At 37.6% G+C, this 18971-nt stretch overlaps 1 protein-coding gene across 1 annotated transcript; it reads right to left on the minus strand.

Moving 5' to 3' along the window:
- Positions 1-11523: 11523 nt before the first annotated feature.
- On the minus strand, positions 11524-13611 carry LOC306872450 (SLIT and NTRK-like protein 1; the record flags this gene model as incomplete). The annotated part of the gene is made up of 1 exon (XM_079421011.1): positions 11524-13611. The coding sequence occupies one exon, from the start codon at positions 13609-13611 to the stop codon at positions 11524-11526; it is 2088 nt and encodes a 695-aa protein (XP_079277137.1).
- Positions 13612-18971: the final 5360 nt, after the last annotated feature.

The raw sequence follows: 18971 nt of genomic DNA on the forward strand, positions 1-18971 counted from the left end.
ATCTGCATCCATACGAGCGAGATGCATTCACACGCCAAACGTGCTAAGATGTTTGTAGCTTTGTAAAGAAGACGACACAAAAGCATCCATAATGTATCAGGCTGAGTGACAATGAAGACAAATTATAGTGTGTTTCGCGCAAACCGTGCTATTATAAAAGCCTTTGTTATGTTCTAAAAAGAAGATTTTGCAGGAGAAAGAAACAGATCAAAAGGACAAAAGAGCGAAAGCTAGCCATCCATGATTTTTCCACATTATGATCTCAGCCCCACGAAGAAGAGGCTGAAGACGAGGAAATGTGACATATCAGCTTTATGGTGACACTCTGTAGTGGTTCATGCTCCGATGGTCAGCGCTCATTCGGAAATGGGACCCGCGACCCTTTCAACTCAGAGAAATTTGCTCATACCTTTGAGCTCAGTGCCTAAAACTAACATCCACACCTGCCAATGGCCAGTGACCAGAGAAAATTTACTGGCCATTGATTTTTTGTTTTGTTGTACTGGCCATGAAGCTGTATGTGCATTTTTCATAATAAATAAATAAATACAATTGAGGAAACACATGTATTTATTTATTTTGCTTTCAAATGTTCAAATCAAACCTCTATTTTGAAATTCTTCTCTTTTGTTGACAACAGATTTATAAAGCATTCTCAATACATGTGAAGATGTTTGGCAAAGGTTGTATTTTCAAATGCATGTTATAAACTCAAACTCACTGCACTTGCAGAGATGAAGTTTGTGTGGAGCAGCATTTACTGTGAAACAAGGCACTCAGTGGTACTGAAAACACAAGCTGCTCACGTGAAATGATAAAGCGATCTCCCCAAAACTTGATTTCACAGAAAAAAAAAACACGATTGGACTATTTTTGGGCTAGTTTTGATCAGAAATTGGACTGATTTTGTTTCACAGACCTGGCCAAATAAATAAATAAATAAAATTGCCATCTGAAAGTTGTGGCTGATGGTCAGTTTGTGTGTAAATGTACATTTTTGACCAACTTTCTGATGTCTAGTGAGAAATTATTGTTTCAAAGCTCCCTCTATTTTTTGGTGGATCATTATACTATAATGCTGCCTCAAAAGCCTGTCCAAAATGAGTTGTGTGAGGTATCTTCATGCTTCTTAAAAGACTTCTTAAAAGAAGTTCATCTACTAAAAAAATGTCTTGAGCATTTTTCCTATTCCATTGTTCGCATCGCATGTTTTTCAAAGCAAAAATGCATTCTGTGTGAACTAACCACACCGTTTCAAGAGGCTTGGTGAATGTTAATTTTAGGCCCTGTTTGAGCTTTCACTGTCTCTTCATTTTCTCAAATGGTTTTCAGAGAAAATATTGAATAATATTTCACCGGTTTGATATTAAGTGGATGCAGCAAGAGCAGGATTCACGAGAAGCACTTTGGGGCTGAAGACGAGAGGCGGAGGTGCGGAGCGAAGCGTGATGGTAAAGATGCGAGAGATGACAGACAGAAGGCAGACTGGCCAGCAGCGCGTGGGCTGTCAGGCTCAAATGCGTGATGCTGCTCGACCGGCACCATAAATTAAACCCGTGGGAGAACCCAGGAGAGGAGAGGAGTCCACCGTAGTCATGCCGAGCGCAGATGGAGGAGGTGGAAAACCTTGCATGCTAAATTGAGCTCCATCTCCTTACGCTTACCCATCATCTCCTAGCTTTGCTTTATTCCCCCATTCTGGCCTTTCTTTTCTCGCTGGATCGTCTGCCGTCATTCCTTATACCGAAATCCAATTGCACAGGCCCCTATCACTTTCAAACTGAATTTCATTTAGATACAGCACCGGCTGGAAGCCCCCATGGATGGATCACTTCTTGACAGAGTGGCTTGGGACTTTCGGTCAAAAGCCCACAGCATCTGCGGGCCGGTCCTCGATGTGTCGTATCGTGCTGTAGTCATCAATCAGCATCACATCAAAGCATCTCGATGATGGATCTTGGATTACCTCCACAGGCTGAGAAATGACAGTCAGCAGAAGTCTGGCACTCCGTCTTTGTCAGTAGGGGATCTACGACGTCCCCCGTGCTGGTTTCTAGGCCTTTCGGATTGTCTTCGGATCCTGAATTTTTAAAAACAATTCTTTTTGTGAATACGTTACATATTGAAACTTTTTAGATGAGTTTCTGCTCTCAAACTGATGTGTCTTGTTTAAAAGATTATTAATTATTAATTTTTTTGTAGCTTAACAATTAGACAGCCTCAAACCAAGAAAATAAACTGTTGACAATTCAGATCACAAAACAACTTTGCATAACATTATAGGAGAAAGTATTATTATTATTATGTCAAATTAATTTTGAAAATAATACTGCATATTGATTATCAGTCAATTATTAAAAATACAATACTCTAATAATAATAATAATAATACATATTTAACATATTCACCTTTTTAAATTCAGGAAGCAAAGATAATCCAAAGGCCTACAAACCAGCACAGGGATGCATAGGCACCTTTATTATTATTATTATTATTATCATACTTTTTCGATGAGCTCCTACTCTCAAACTGACAAAGAAGAACTGGCATAAAAAGAGCAATCAGAAAGCAACTTCTACCTGAGTTTTCAGCAATCAGAGCAGCGCGACGTAACAGCGTCCTCGGCCTCTGGCCAAACAGAGCATCTGACTGATCTGAATGATAAAAACAACTGAACAAAAAAAAAAATATTTCATGGTCAGAGGCTGTAGCTGAAATTAGACTTACTGTGGCTGAAAGTGCAACCAGGCACATCATCACAGATGTACACCGTACCAGCTGTGGCCTTGTTTGAGATACACAAACAGTAGGAACCTCTCACACTGAGCTAAAGTCAGAAGAACTAGATATTTTTGTCTACATGCCAGTGGATTTATTTCAAGTAAATGGCAGTGAGCCTGTGCTTGAATCCTCATATGTACAAGAACATTCTGATATTAATCAGGATTTGGTCTCATTTTACTAAACACATCAACATGTTTAGCATAACAAGATTAATCCAATATTCTGGTTTCTAGAAATTCAAATATGTCTGTATTCATCAGTTTGCACGGTTGTAAAAAGTAAAATTACAGAACAAAACACATTTTTCATCCATTATCATTTTACAAACATTGACCTACATTTGAAAGAGTCTCTTGGCCTACATTTCGCAATTCATTTTGATTGTCTGTGTGTTATTGTTGACAACATGAATGGGATTTAATGATTGGATTGAATTACTGACCAAAACGTAACATAATAAATTGCTAGAGTGAGCATATTATTTACATGAAAATAAATCTAAAAATGAAAAAGATAAAACAAATAACCATTTAAAAATGTGGCGTCAATAAGATTTATTTAAATAAATTAATACTTCTATTTAGAATAGATGCATTAAACTCAACAGATGTGACAATAAATGTATTTATAATGTTGCATACAAATCTATTTAAAAATCTACCCAATTGTGTTCTTAAATATGTAATGGTTTCTACAAAATATAAAGCACCACAACTGTTTTCAACACTAATAATAATAAAAAAAGTTTCTTGAGCAGCAGATCAACATATTATATTGATTTCTGAAGGGTCACGTGACATTGAAGACTGGACTAACGATGCTGAAAATTCAGCTTTGCATCACAGGAATAAATTATATTGTAAAATATATTCAAAGTAATTTCAATTTGTGTTAATTTGCGTTTTTGATTAAAATCAGTCTTGCCGAGCATAAGAAACTTGTTTCTAAAACATTAAACATCTTAATTATAACATAAAACTCTGTATATAAAGGTGAAACTTTAATAGAGTCTTAAATAGAGTCTTAACTGGACATTAATCAGAAAATTATGCACATGTAAACAGTGGTTGGTTCAACCTGCCACATTATCTGCTTGCAAATAAGAAAAAGATGATACTAATGATACTAATATATACTTATATTGTGTTTCTGTGCTTGTGTTTTACACCTGGTAGACATAACATTAACAGTAATCAACCACAGAACCCTCCAACAGCTACATCACCTATATTACATCCAAACAAATGAATAGCAATGTGCAAAAAACACTCAGAATGCCTTAGGATCTGCATAGCAACACCCTGACAACTCGCTAGAATATCAGCAATTAATTTTGCATGGGTAAGCACTCACAAAATCGTCTAAAAACATGACAATCTAGTTGTTTATGCAATTAGGGTACGTTTACCTCATCTTTACAGCTTCATCTTCTCAAGTCCCAAGAGCTGTGACCTATAACCTGCAATATAAACCTCAGCACCTTTAACAGCAGCAGTCACGACACACTGCCAACATCATAAATGAGTCTCCACATAATGATCTGCCCTACTATGATCTTCACATGCAGCTGTTTCATTAATAACCCATACCTTCAGCAGCTCAGCCAGTGACTCAGTAATTCCTCACTCTCACACCGAATCTGCGCTTGGCTTCTGTGAAATATGGATGCTTCTTTTTAGCAGACAACAGATCACAGCAGTGTTCCTGCTCCGGAAAAGCCAGGTGAAACCTCAAAAAAAGCAGCAGGCAGTAATGATTCTGACATTCACCGCAAAACAAAATGGTGCATTTCGAAGATTTCAGAGACAGGAACGTCCTTGAAAGAACCACGTCGGTGACTGAGGGAAGGGAACGGGGCTTAATTGCGAGAGGAGACTGTGCAAAGAATAAGGAAACCTCCGAAACAGCTTAGGAACAGATGTAAGTATTGGCCCTTCACAAATAATGCATCTAAAAGCCAAACAAACAAATCGATATAAGCACAGACCTTCAGAATAAAAGCATCTCAGCAACATGTCTGCAAGGATGCAAGAGCACAATGGCTTAGGCATGGTATATGCAACCCTGATAAAGCACAAATACCTTCACAGTTCACATATTTTTTGGCAAAGAAGAAGCAGGATCCAAAAGAAGCAATCAATGTGTCCTTGCTGAACAATTTATTGATCCATTGGGCATCAAGGACCAAACCCAAATCCCTTAAATCCCATTAGAGCTGAAGATGGGAAAGGGGGAAGGAAAACAGCACAAATCAATCAGCGAGGCCTTCAATCTGAGCAGAAAGGGAACAAACACACCTCGGAGCGGCGCATGAGTTTGTCACAGTCTGATTCACCATCTGTCTGTTCGAGCGGTACAGAGCGGCCTTGGATCAGGTATTCTTTCTGAAAGCAGATTCCTGGATACCTTCAATGACATGAGATTCATGGACAGTCCCTCGTGGGTGGAAAAAAAACAACAACAAAAACATTAGAAATCACAGAAGACTTTTTATTTTATTGTTTATTAATGTTAAATTAATAATAATAATAATAAACATACCTTTTAAAAATTTGGGGTTGGTATTTTTATTATTATGCAAAATACAGAAATCCTTCAGAAATCATTCTAATATGCTGATTTGATAATATTACCATCAATGTTGAAAACAGTTGTGCTGCTTCGTATTTTGTGGAAACCATGATACATGTTCATCAGGATTCTTTGATAAACAGAAAACTCAAATAAACGGCATTGATTTGAAATAGAATCTTTTGTAACATAATAAATGTATTTTTTGATCCATTTAAAGCCTCTTTTTTTCTATATCTTTCTTTCTTTCTTTCTTTCTTTCTTTCTTTCTTTCTTTCTTTCTTTCTTTCTTTCTTTCTTTCTTTCTTTCAATTTTTCATTGCCAAACTAATTTTCTATAAAATTATGTTTGACAATCACAGATCTTGGTGTTTATTAAAGACAGTATATATATATATATATATATATATATATATATATATATATATATATATATATATTTAAATATATATATATATATATATATATATATATATATATATATATATATATATTGCTTAATAATGTGAAACCTAACTTTTATTTATTTATTCTTTTTTTTTTAATGAATGAATGAATGAAAAGTTTTGCTTTGTGTGCTTGTACCATCTTTCAAATAAATGACACTTGGTTTTAATTTTGTTTTCTACTGCAAAGACATTAACACATTTTTGAGGATTTTAAGGCTTAATTGTACTTTTTGGTCAACTGTACAATTTCTACAACAGCTTGACCTTACATCTGAAATATAAGGCAAATGGTCCAACCAGTCACACCAACCTCTCATCAAAACCAAAAATGCACAAAATACCCCCTATTATCTGTTCAATAAAAAATAAATCATATCAAGCTAATATCACTTTGATGTTCTACAATTTCAGTTTTAAGTATAACAACCTTGGCCTACTTGAGACGCCAACTTTGACCAGCTCTACTAATTCAAAAAACTCTGATGCAGAAACGGTGCTAGTGTGCACCGAGTTACCTCTGGGCCGCTGCCAAGTGTGTTTCGGAAAATTAAAGGAGACCTAAAAAGAATCACAGCACCTCCTTGAGTTTGCAGTTCCCCGCACTGGCATATAGGCCATGCTTCTTTGATTTAGCACGTTTATTCACCAATTATTTCTTCCCAAGTGAAGGAAGGGGGCTACAAAGCTCTCTTGCCATTGAACAAAGAGTACAAGAGTGGAACACAGACACAAAACCTGTTAAAGGATGTACGAGAGGAGGCCATGACTGAAAGGAAATTATGGGTGACACAGGGAAATTAGGGGTTCACTTTCTCACGGGAGGTGATGGGACGTAATTTGTTAAGATGGGAAAATCGTGAAACCACAGAGACCAGCATTGCTGAGCCAACTGCTATCCCTCGAGAGAACAAAGAGGACTAGTGTTGATTAACCAGCTTGGCAAGAACACCATTCAACCCGTGTTGAGGATCATACCCTAGTGAATATCTTTATCCGAGTAATTCATGGCCAGATTCATCATTTAAGAAAATTCGCAAGAATTGCAGTGCAGATGTGGATACAGCTGCGGAAATTTGCATACTGTCAATTAGATCTCTGCAGCCCAAAATGATCAGATATCATAATTAAGATAGGGAAGGTTTTTCTGTAGATTTTAACTGTTTGATTGTTTTGAATTTAAAGGAATAGTTCACTAAAACTGGCAATTTGCTTAATATTACTCACCCTCAGTTCATTCAAGATGTAGATGAGTTTGATTCTTCATCAGAGCAGATTTGGAGAAGTTTAGCATTGCATCACTTGCTCACCAAATAATCCTCTGCAGTGAATGGGTGCCGTCAGAATGAGAGTCCAAACAGCTGATAAAAACATCACAATAATCCACACCACTGCAGTCCATCAGTTAACATATTGTGAAGTAAAAAAGCTGTGTGTTTGTATAAAACCAATCCACAATTAAGGCATTTCACATCTTGACCTCTGGCTAAAAATCCTGTCTCCATAATATTCCTTTCTCCATTGAAAAGTCATCTCATCTGAATCAGGAGAGACAATTCTAAACAAATATGTCAGTGGATTTTGATGTGAGAGGACAACAGGAGATGGACTTTTTCACTGGAGAAAGCAATATTATGGCTAGAAAACTCATATTTTAGGTAAAAAAAAAAAAAAAAGCTCTTATGGTGGATTTGTTTTTATACAAACATAGCTTTTTGCTTCACAAGATGTTAATTGATGGACTGGAGTGGTGTGGAGTACTTGTGGATTATTGTCAGGTGTTTGGATTCTCAGTCTGACGGCACCCATTCACTGCAGAGGATCCATTGGTGAACTAGTAATGCAATGCTACAGTGCATTTCTCCAAATATGTTCCTGTGAAGAAATAAATTCATTTGCATCTTGTATGGCCTGAGAATAAGTAAATAGTTAGCAAATTGTCATTTTGAATGAACCATTCTTTTGGGTTAAACACATATTTGACAACGTCTATGGTATTACCACTGTACTTTTTACTTGTAAAAACAAACAAACAAACAAACAAACAAACAAACAAACAAACACGTAAACAAAAACATGTACAATGGATGTGTAAGCCTACATTAAAGCTTAATATAGTATTTAAACTGGAATATATTTCTTTGGTTTTTGGTTCTCTTCATAACAGTGATCTACAGTTTGAACCCAGAAAATCAGCATTGTGGCCTCAAGAAACACATATACTAAACACAACTTTAAAATTACTTTGAACATTTTCCTTTTTAGGTTTGTTTCAGTGAGTCTTTTTCCAAACAGAGATGATGAAAATGTTGCCTTAAGAGTATGACCTACATTTCACATCAAACAAATATGCAAAACAACACTGCAATGCTGTCTCCGACATGCCAGTTTCAATGTTCCCATGCACAACAGTTTGGATTTTTTTATTTTTTTTGTAACACTCAAAGACCTTCAACCTTAAACACTTTTTGAAAGACCTTCAATTACGGACATGGCTCATTCCTGATTTGCATTTTATGTCCCCATCAAATATCTCTTAAGATCCTGCAGAAAATATTAATTTAACAGTTTTTAAAGATGAAAATCATATAGTTTTCTACAATTGATAGATTTTTGTTTATCTTAAAAAAATAAATAAAATAAAAAATCCTCAATATTAGTTTCCGTCATGTTAGACTCTTAACAACAACACAAATATACGTAAGTAACAATAGTTGTCTGGTTTGTCTTCCATTTTGTTCAATTTTATTGCATGATAATTAAAATAAAAAGTAAAAAAAAAACCCACATGTAATCTAACCATCAAACCCTTACTTTTCTAAAATAAGCATCCTATTCAGACATCCTATTCATTTTCTTAACAATTTGTAAAAAATCTAGTAAAAAAAATAATAATACTAATTAAAAACATTTAGCAGATACTTTCCCAGATACTTTTTTTTTTTTATCTATTCACACACTCCCTAGAAATCAAACTCACGACCTTAGTGATTCTATATCGCTATGCTCAACTGTTTTAACTACAGAAATTTAAGAGTCTGAACATATTTCTGGAAGTCTAGTACATTTTTTAGAAAAAAATTCTTAAAGTACATTACAACATAAATATTAATTTTGGACATACTGCATAACAGGAATGATCCACCTACAGTCAGCTGACCTTTTGAGAGCTAGACAGAATCCATTCAGTATATTTTCCCTGTGCGAGCATGTATTCATTTGATACCATAAAGTGCATTTCATTTTTAAAAGCTTGTAAAGCATTAGCGCTTTATATAAACCACACTGACCAGAGATCATTATCTTCACCATAATGCACTGCATTGTATAATACTGATAATTTCATAACCAAAATGTGAACATCACACCTTTATAAAAAGAGGACATTTTTACATTCACAAACAAACAAACAAACAAAAAAAACCCACTGTAACTTCACTCAACCTCCACCACATTTTATTTAACAAAATAGAAGCAGATCAAATGTAGCAAAGCATAGAAATGTAACTCTGAGACAAACTGTTGGGAAAATGCACCAAATAATAGATAAGCCAGAATGTGGTACAGTCTTTCACAGTGGAGCGACAAATAATTACCCTTCCACGCATGACGAGAGAGAGAGTGAGAGAGAGAGAGAAGGAGATGCCTTGATGGACAGCCAGAACCGGTATAACAGATATAATAGATCAGAAGGTCACCCTTCAATTTCGGTCGGTTGGGGGGGAAGAACAATTTTTTATTATTTATTTATATATTTATTATGTGCAGTGTGAGTCACAACACACATCTCTCTGAAGGCTCTGAATCTACATTAGAGTAAAACCATTGCAATATGACAGGAACCCCGTTGGGACGTTCTACTGGATTGCAATTCAACCGACTTTGTTTTGTGCAACCTAAATCAAATGGACAGGTAAGAGAGAAAAGCATCTTCCGGTGCCAATATTTTCCACGCTTGCAACAAGGCATGGCCATAAATAGGATTCTGGATGGAACTTTCTTATTGTATTATTCAATAACATAATTAGGGCCAAGAAGAATAAAAAGGTAAGCTACAAAATCTAGATGGTACTCGGACTATGGAAATGGATGGCTGGTTACCATATTTTAGCTTTTAGCCGTTCTTTATTTATGTTGTTTTTGTTGTAAAATCATTACAGTGATACAAACTCAACCTCATAAACATCAGCAGTGACATTTAAATGCTAGCAGAAAGATGCACGGCACTGCGCTCTACATCTCGTTTGTAAAAATGGCATTTTGGAAACAGCGTTCAACTCGTGTTCCTCACTACTGAATTTGATCCTGCCATTCTCTGCGAGTCTTAGCCATCACAGTGACACGCTTAGGCCTAGTTATGTCGATAACATGAATGTTGGTTCGCCTACACACACCGGTGAACTACAGCTCCCATCATGGTTTCATATGCTTGAGAGGCAACAGCAACATCTAGAGGCAGCTATTCGATCTACGGCTGCTGTGATGACATCAGTCAAATTCACAGGCATGCCTCTGGTCTGCTTCTCCTATATATATTTACACCTTTTCATCCGCTTTATAGGACGTATCGAAGTAGCAAACGGCGTAATATTCCTTTCTCGTATTTGGACAAAATAGATGGCTTTACAAAAGCTCACAATACTTACAGTGAATAATAGGCTTTTGTGAAGGAATCCTTCATCCCCTAAAAAGAACAATAATAATTAATAATAATAACAATAAATAAAAATAAAGGCATCTTAGTCTATGTGCACTCTGTAGACGGTTCAAAATCTGCACATACCAAAGCCCCCTTCAAACAAATCATTTTTCAAAAAGAAAGAAAAAAAAAATCCTACCCTTGCATCATCCTTGTACCCACACGCTTTATCCATCGACACACAAGATCACGATCCACTGGAGCTACATTGAATTTTCGCAGCATAAGCACATCAGCGACTTGAATCGGTCATGCTTATCTGCATCCCAAACATGTCAACAGTTGGCACGCTATAAGATAAATACATTTTACATTCATAAAGGAGATGACTGGGCAGATACATGAGAAATCTGCACTAAAAAAAAAAAAAAAAAACATAAATTATCCCCATATCAACCAAACAACAATCAACCTATAAAACGTAAAGTACATGCATTTACTACTGTTTATCTCCACCTTTTGGCCTGTCCACCTTCGAGAACGAGAAATCAAACAGCAAATACAAATTCTAACTGACAAAAAATAGAAGAAATGGCACTTTTAATATAGTCATATATAGTTTTATATTTATATATATATATATATATATATATATATATATATATATATATATATATATATATATATTGATGACACGAAAGGAGGGTCGCGTTGGCTTCCTTGTTACTATGGTAGTGGTTCCCAGTGTGTGTTGAGACCATGCGAATCATGCAGATATGTTACAGTCTGTTATTTACATTACATTCATGCGTTCGTGCACCGTTCCCACGTCCTCTTTTGAGCGTGTCTGCAGTCTGAGCTGGGAGGAAAAAGAAAGAGAGAGAGGCTCTATACATATATAACAGTGGGGGCCCCATTGCAGTGTTTGATGGACGCTATACTCAACCGAAGCAACAAAAATAGGCTATTTTTTTTTTCCACAGAGGCGAGTCTGAGGTCTAATATTTGAGTGTCGCCCTCCATTGTCACCACAATATACGAAACGCAGTTCATCCGTTTGCTCGCTCCTGCCTCCTTGAGCATCATTTGTCAGAGAGAGAGTGGGCACCACAGTCGTAACCTCTGTGTGGCCCATCCGCATGATAAGCTCCGCTGTGCCAGTAGGATGAGTCGCATACTGTCTGTAAGGAATTGATTTCTGACGCAGAAGAGTTGCCGTCTCTCCGCTTCGATCTCTTTCGATTGCGCAGGATAAAGACCAGCATTCCCACCACGGTGAAGGCAGACGTCACGAAAACCAAGAGCAGACCGGGCACGAGCACCGATATGGACACTCTGCTAGGCTCCAGGTAGGAGTTGGGCCGCGTCCCTGTGTCTGCCGGGAAAGTGCTGTTTTTGGACAGCGAGGTGGGGGAGAGCTTCTCGTAGAGTTGAGGGCACATCAGATCGTTCCTGATCCGCCGGAAATCCCTCTTCCAGAACTGCTCGGGCGACTCACATTTGAGGTCGCTCACGATGACGTCTGCCCCGAGCTTGTCTGTCCACTGTTTGAAGGGAACGATGTTGCACGTGCAGTCCCAGGGGTTCCCGTGCAAATCGATCTGGATGATAGAGTTGAGCTGGTCTAGGACGCCTGGCACAGAGAGATATGTGAAATAATTGTTATGCAAGCTTATTTTGGACAAAGAAACTCCCAAGAATGCATCCACGGGCAGAGCTTTGAGCAGGTTGTTGTTGAGGAAGAGCACCCTCAAGTTGGGCATCGGGCTGAAGGTGCCTGGCATTATGAGCTGGATGTCATTATATTCCAAACTGAGATACTCCAGGTTCTGAAGTCCAGCAAACATCTCTGCCATTAACGTATCCAGGTAGTTCTTGTCCATGTAGAGCCACCTCAACTCGGTCAGGTTATGGAAAGTGCCGTTTTCGATCATTTTAATGTTATTCCCCCCTAAATCGAGCAAATTCAAGCTGTGGTAGCCTCTGAGCTGGTTCCTTCTGATGGTGTGAATGTTGTTGTCACGCAGATTTAACTCATGCGCGCCCAGGGGTTTGGGTTTGAGATTAGCCACGCTTTCTATCTTCTTGCCCTCGCAGTTAACCCCAAGCCCTTGTCTAGTTCCTATCAGCTTACAATCACAGGACTGAGGGCATGTCGAATTAGCCGGCAGCTCCCTTTCAACGGCACCCGTCGCCATGGCCGTGGGCTTGATTTTCAGCTGCCAGTTCTCCCTGGCTTTCGGACGGCCCTTGTTATGCCCTCCCCCACCGCTGTGGGACTCCGTCACCCCGCTCGTTTTCGAGGGCGTGGGACGGGGGCTGCGATTGGGAGTCTCGTCTTGGGTGGGAGGCGCCACCAGGCTGGAATCCATGCCGCTTTTTGAAGGGCAAAGCTCCGTCTCGGCCGTTTCGTTCAGGTCGTTCCCTTGCAGCCGAGTGGGCGCCTCGCAAATGACCCTTCCAATGAGTACGTTCTGCGGTATGTTCTCCAGCCATTCCTTTAGGGAAACTAGGTCGCAGTTGCAATCCCACGGGTTGTCCTCCAATAAAACCTCCACGATGCCAGGTATCTGCTCTAGAATCCCCTCGTAAGGCAACGTTTTTATTCGGTTCCCTCTCAGATCAAGGTGCGTGATCGGCACGTTCTGAAACACGTTGATAGGAAGAGCACTAATAAGGTTGTCGTTTAAGATCAAAACTTCGAGCTTACTCAAGTCCCTGAACACGGACGGGTCAATGTCCCTCAGAAGGTTGAAGTCGGCTTGAAGGTACTCCAGGTCGTCTAAACCGAGAAAGGTGTTCTTTTTGAAAGACCTGATCTTGTTGTTATTGATGTGCAGCCGTTTGACGAGCTGCAGTCCCAGAAATGCACCAGGCACAATGTCATGCAAGCCATTGTTCTCCAAATGCAAGCTCACGGCATTGTAAAAGTTAGCAAACTCGTTGGGGAACAGTCTGGACAAAGAATTCCCATGAAACAGGAGATGGTAAAACTGGGAACTCGGACCTGTCAAATGGTGCAGGTTCGTGAGGCTCCTTTTCTCACAGTCAATGTGCAAATCGCCTTCTATTGCGTTGCAGGAGCAGATCTGCTCCTTACAGACGTCCCTTGTAACATTCCCAATAGCTACACAAAGAGCCGCCTTCAGCAACACAATCCAAAGCAGCATTTTCAATACGACACAATCATCCCTGACATCAAGACATGAATACAATCAGCAAGAGGACGAGAAATTAGTTAAATCTCCAGTCTAAAAAAGCAGAGGACTCTCTGTGATTATATCCATGCTCAGCTCGCTATGTCCAGATTGAAAAAAATCGACAGCAAGAAGCCTTTTTTTCATCACCTCCCCATCGCATGCTCTCAAAACAATCTTAAAGCGTACAGAATGACATCTTCAAATCAATTATTTGGCTTTTCGGGCTCGCAAATCACTGACCTTGTGCATTTCTAACATATCCACGGCGCGGGAGCTGTTCTTTCTCCCGTGGTGCTGAAATCACACCTCGTTCATCTCAATGCATCGCAGTAAAATTAATCCGAGATTCTTACATCTTTAGCATCCTTCCTCGGACTCCGACGGCTTCGTTCAACGCTTTTGTATCACAAAGACAGACGCTGAGAGATTCTGGACTTTTCAGCCCGGTGTTCACTGGCAGATCTAACACCCTCTGCTGAGCTGCGAAGGCAGAAATCCATCGAATGAGAGAATGCTTACTTGCTCGCTCGCTCGCTCGCGCGAGGGAAAAACAGTCCACATACAGGGCAAGTCTTGGAAATGTCCACAGAAATCGCCGTCGAAGGGTTTATATTGCTTTCATTCCAGGATGCTTTTCTCCTCTCTATCCCCACCGACGGCTTTCGCGGAGCCACTCTGTTTTCCCCATCCAAATGTCTTTAAAGCACACAGCATTTCCAGAGTCCTCTCAGACGATATTCCCGTTTCACATAGGAGAAGAAAAAGAAAAGCTCAAGTATTCCACAAAGCACAGGTGTTGTTCGAGTGAAGGTTGTTTCTTTTTTCCACCGTGAGTGTGTGTGAGTGTGTGTGGAGGGGGATCTGCAGTTGAATGCGGTAAAATAATTAACTACTCGTCGTGCATGCAACAGTGCAGCCGGTGCGCTGAGCTTCTTCTATTACTGTCACAACAAACACTGCGTCAAGACTATAGGAACTATGCGCACATAAGCTACGTCACAGCACTTAAGACATGCGATTTGAAAAATAAGTGCATTAGAACAGGAACGCTGGGTATTCCCTTTTATACCACCCCGTATGGCTTGATTTTTTTTTTTTATTTTTTTTTTTTTAATGCAGGCAGAGGATCGACGCGTCAAATCCTAGACTATTAAAACAAGTGTGGATTGATTGCAACTCAGTGCATATATTACATGTATGACTAAAGCGTGTCTTTGACTTGACAATAAAAAAGCCTATCTTCAAATATCTGGTGTGTACAACATGCAGATAACGGGCTCTTGTGTGTCTACCAGCATGCGTCTGTGATTGACGGGGGGTTTTATAATCATTTGCATCACTTCGCTGGCAAATACATGAAACTACATCCGTCACGATTCCGTCTCTCGTATTTTTAACTGTACTGTATGAAAATCATATTTCCATATGTTTCATATCTGAGGTGTGCCTGCCTCCAATGCAAGCAATCAATAAATCACTATTCTGCATTTAAAAGTGAGGGATATGGTGCATGCAACGCATTTGCTTAGATTTTTTTATGAAGAAACATAAAAAAAGATACCTACTCGGTAAAATAATGGAATGAGTGTACAAGCAATATAAATAATTAAATGCAACTAATTTTAGAATTGAGTATCAATCAAATGAATCGTTCCTGATATGTAACTGCAATAGATCGCATGGAGACCCTGCAACTCTTCGATTAATAATTATTAAATGAATACAATATGTATATATAAATTAATGAATATGCACACGCGCGCGCACACACACACACACACACACACACACACACATAGAGAGAGAGAGAGAAAGAGAGAGAGACTTTTTGCATTAAAGTTAAATTCCGAAGTAATATGCAGTGATTGCAGAATTTTATCATAAACAATAGAGTGCAGGATGGCATTTTGGTGTCGGTACATTTTAGTTGATTACTGTATATATACTATTTATATATTAACCTAATTTGAACCCAAATGAGAATAAAATAGCTCTATAAACAATACATATTTAACATGAAATTCAATATAAACCACTCTACTGCAAAATGCATACATACATAAATCTAAACATCTAAAAAGTAGTATTTACATTTTAAGGTGTTATACAAATGACATGTTGTGTGATATGGTCTACTATGGCCACTGTATCATCCAATTTCATCTGCTATTGTGCAATTTTAAGCACAATTTAAGCAAGTATGAATGTGGGTAAAAACAAAGTGTTTTCTCTCAAAGAGTTTTCTTTTGAAAGTCAATGCTTATAAAACCAAAGTATAGTTAAAAAAAAAAAAAAATGCAAATTTAAATTCTAAAGAATCATTTACATGCTCAAACGGAAGCTAGATAGATGTAATTCTTATGTTCATGTGTAGCTTAGTCAACAACAGTTTGTTCACTCGTACACATGCACACATATGCATCTCCATATCGCTCACACAGAAGCAGCTGTCATGAATCTTGCTCTTCCACATGAAGAAGTGCAGTATGGTAGCCTGACTTGCTGCTTGTTGTTGATTTTATGTCAATATTGTGTAGATGTGAACAGGTCAAAACAACGCATGTGGTTCAGTTATGACCATCTCCAACTCCCTCTGGCCTAATAGTCTAGACACTGTTGTCTTACCCATCATAAGTTTTGACACTGTGCCCACAAATTTAACAAGAACTGTTGTGTAGTTCACTTCTGTGTAGCCAGCCCAATGAAACATGCTCATTGTTTGGAAAGGAGACAATGTTGCAGGAACACTTAGTTTGAAAGGGTGCTGAGCCCAGTGCTGTGTAAATAAAAAAGTTGCCTTCTTTCCTCTTTACTTTACTTTACTTTATAGTTTCAGTCTCCCTCATTGTTTATTAGTAGCAATATAGTTTCAAACATTTTCAACCATCAGCAGTACTACCATTTAAAAATGACTTTTTGAAATTGAAAGAGGCTGTTGAGTCATATTCACCTTGTTTTCAGGTTTATGTTTGGACAAGCATAAATAATAAGTGCAACATACAGTTCCAATGCCAGTCGACTGTCATAGAATGAATAGCGACATTGCAGTCATACATAATGGCCTAAATGCTCTTAATGGCACTATGAAAGACAATTTATAGAACGAGATAGATTCCATAATCTGGTTGTAGTCAATGTTCCCACATAATTAAGGTTCATAATGGCCTCATACACATTTTAAAAGTGATTTACCTATATGGTTTTATTATTATCATTATTTTCATGAAACACAGAAGCATAAATTAGGACAAACATTCATGCTGCTATTTTTGAATGAAAATGAATGAGGACAGATGCTTTCAAGCAAAATAAGGGGAGAAAAAAGCACCATAAAATATTCAATATGACTTGTGCACCAAGTTATATGCTCATTTGTGGACATTTTGTCCACATTTGTTACATGGAAAAGAGTAGATTAAGAGACATTCAGTTATGATATAATTACTTATAAAAATTAGGAAAAAGTACAAAAAGACACAAAAAGCAAAATTGTTTGATATTAATTGTGAGATAAATCAAGTTATAATTATGGCATAAAATGTAAAAGAATATGTGGTATTAAGTAATATTATTAGACAAAATGTCAAATTTTCAAAATTATAACAAAAATGTCAAAACTGTGAGATGACATACTAAGTCAAAGTAATGACAGAAAAGGTTAAAATTTTGATATATTCCAATTATGAGAAGTTATTAAGATAAGTTAAGTTATTCAGAAAAAGTTACAATTTTGACAAAGGCATAATTGAGATAAGAATTCAAAATTATGAGATAAAAAATGACATGTCAAATTGTTGTAATTTTATTTTATCTTAATTTCTACTGTTTTATTATAATTATGATTTTTACCTCATCATTTTTACTTTTCATTCCATAATCACAACTTTTTTTTAACTCATAATTATGATTTACCAAAGCATTTTTTCTTAAACTGTGGAAATTGGCTTCCATATGATTTTGTTCATAGTTGCCAAAGAAAGTGGATGCATTTAAAAAGCTGCTGCTTTTACATGAAGTATGATTTAATGAACAAGTAATGAAATGAATCTATAATTCAATTTAGCCAAATCTGTATCATTTCCACTGAGTTTTCATTTAAATAAATACATATATAATAAAATCACACATTCTCTAGAGGTAAAGCAGCATATAGCCTATACATGAAGACCAAATTATTGAATGGGAAACTGCAGAGTAAGCATTCTGCCAAACTCATCCCTCAGTGTTCCACTAAAGAAACTTCAATGTGCTACTCAATCACTGGAATAATTCAATCTTTATGGGATGTTGTGGAGCACAGAGTATAAGGTAATCATCCCTTACAAACCAAAGACTTTTCTTCTTAAGGGATAAAAGTAATATCCCCTGCACACAATTCATGACTTGTTTACCAGAAACAAAGACTGAAACAGTTTAGATGACAAAGGGTTATAAGGCTGCCAATTTGAACAACTGCAAATTCATTATTTATATTAGTAAACAAATGTATCGAACACTATATTAATCATATGGAGACCACAATAGTCGGTATATTCGGTATCTTATTTATGCCAGCCATCACAGTCTGAAAGCTCCATCCATGGCTTGTGTAAATAAATGTTCAGCAGCATGCAAGGGCTCCCAACAGAACAGGGCTCATTAGTGGCTGGGCACCCTGCACAGATTGGCTCTATGGATGCAGGCTGTGAGACAGTGATGGAAATGAGCAAACCCAAGCTCCATTCACTGGAGATGTGCATTGTGGACAATGAAGGTCTTTGGCCTCTTGTGAGGCCTCTCAAACTCTAAGGACATTACACGTGGGGTAATGGCATTCACTGACCCACAACAACTGGCCCTTGACTTAAACAAACCTACTGCTTTCTTCAGTAAAAATATGTTGCTTGGGGATATTATGGAGAAATAAACATATTGCCAACTGCAGATTCATCCTGACAAAAATAAATACAATCACAAAGACCCAATCTGTTTTCATTTATGTGTGTAGTGGAGTTGTTTTTACAATATTTGAGGTTTATGAAGAGGAAGAGTTCCATTTAAGTTATTGGACTTACTGGAAAGCCTTGAAAAGATTAATGACTCGTTTCATTTTGGTTGTCGTTTTTGAATTTTATTGAGTTGGATTTGCCTTTCCTTTGTTGTTGTTTTTTATCAAAGTCTCTAGCAAGCTAAAATTTAAAAAATAGTTTAAAAGTAAAATAAATGACTAGATGTTCGTATATTAAAAACAACAACAAAACTGTGTATTCATGGTGGAGATTTTTCAGGGATTCTTTCTGCATGTGTAGCTGCCAACAATCCTTACGAGTGAATCATTGGATCATTAATGA

The sequence above is a fragment of the Barbus barbus genome, assembly GCF_936440315.1.
Source record: "Barbus barbus genome assembly, chromosome: 7".
In the NCBI taxonomy this organism is placed as follows: domain Eukaryota; kingdom Metazoa; phylum Chordata; class Actinopteri; order Cypriniformes; family Cyprinidae; genus Barbus; species Barbus barbus.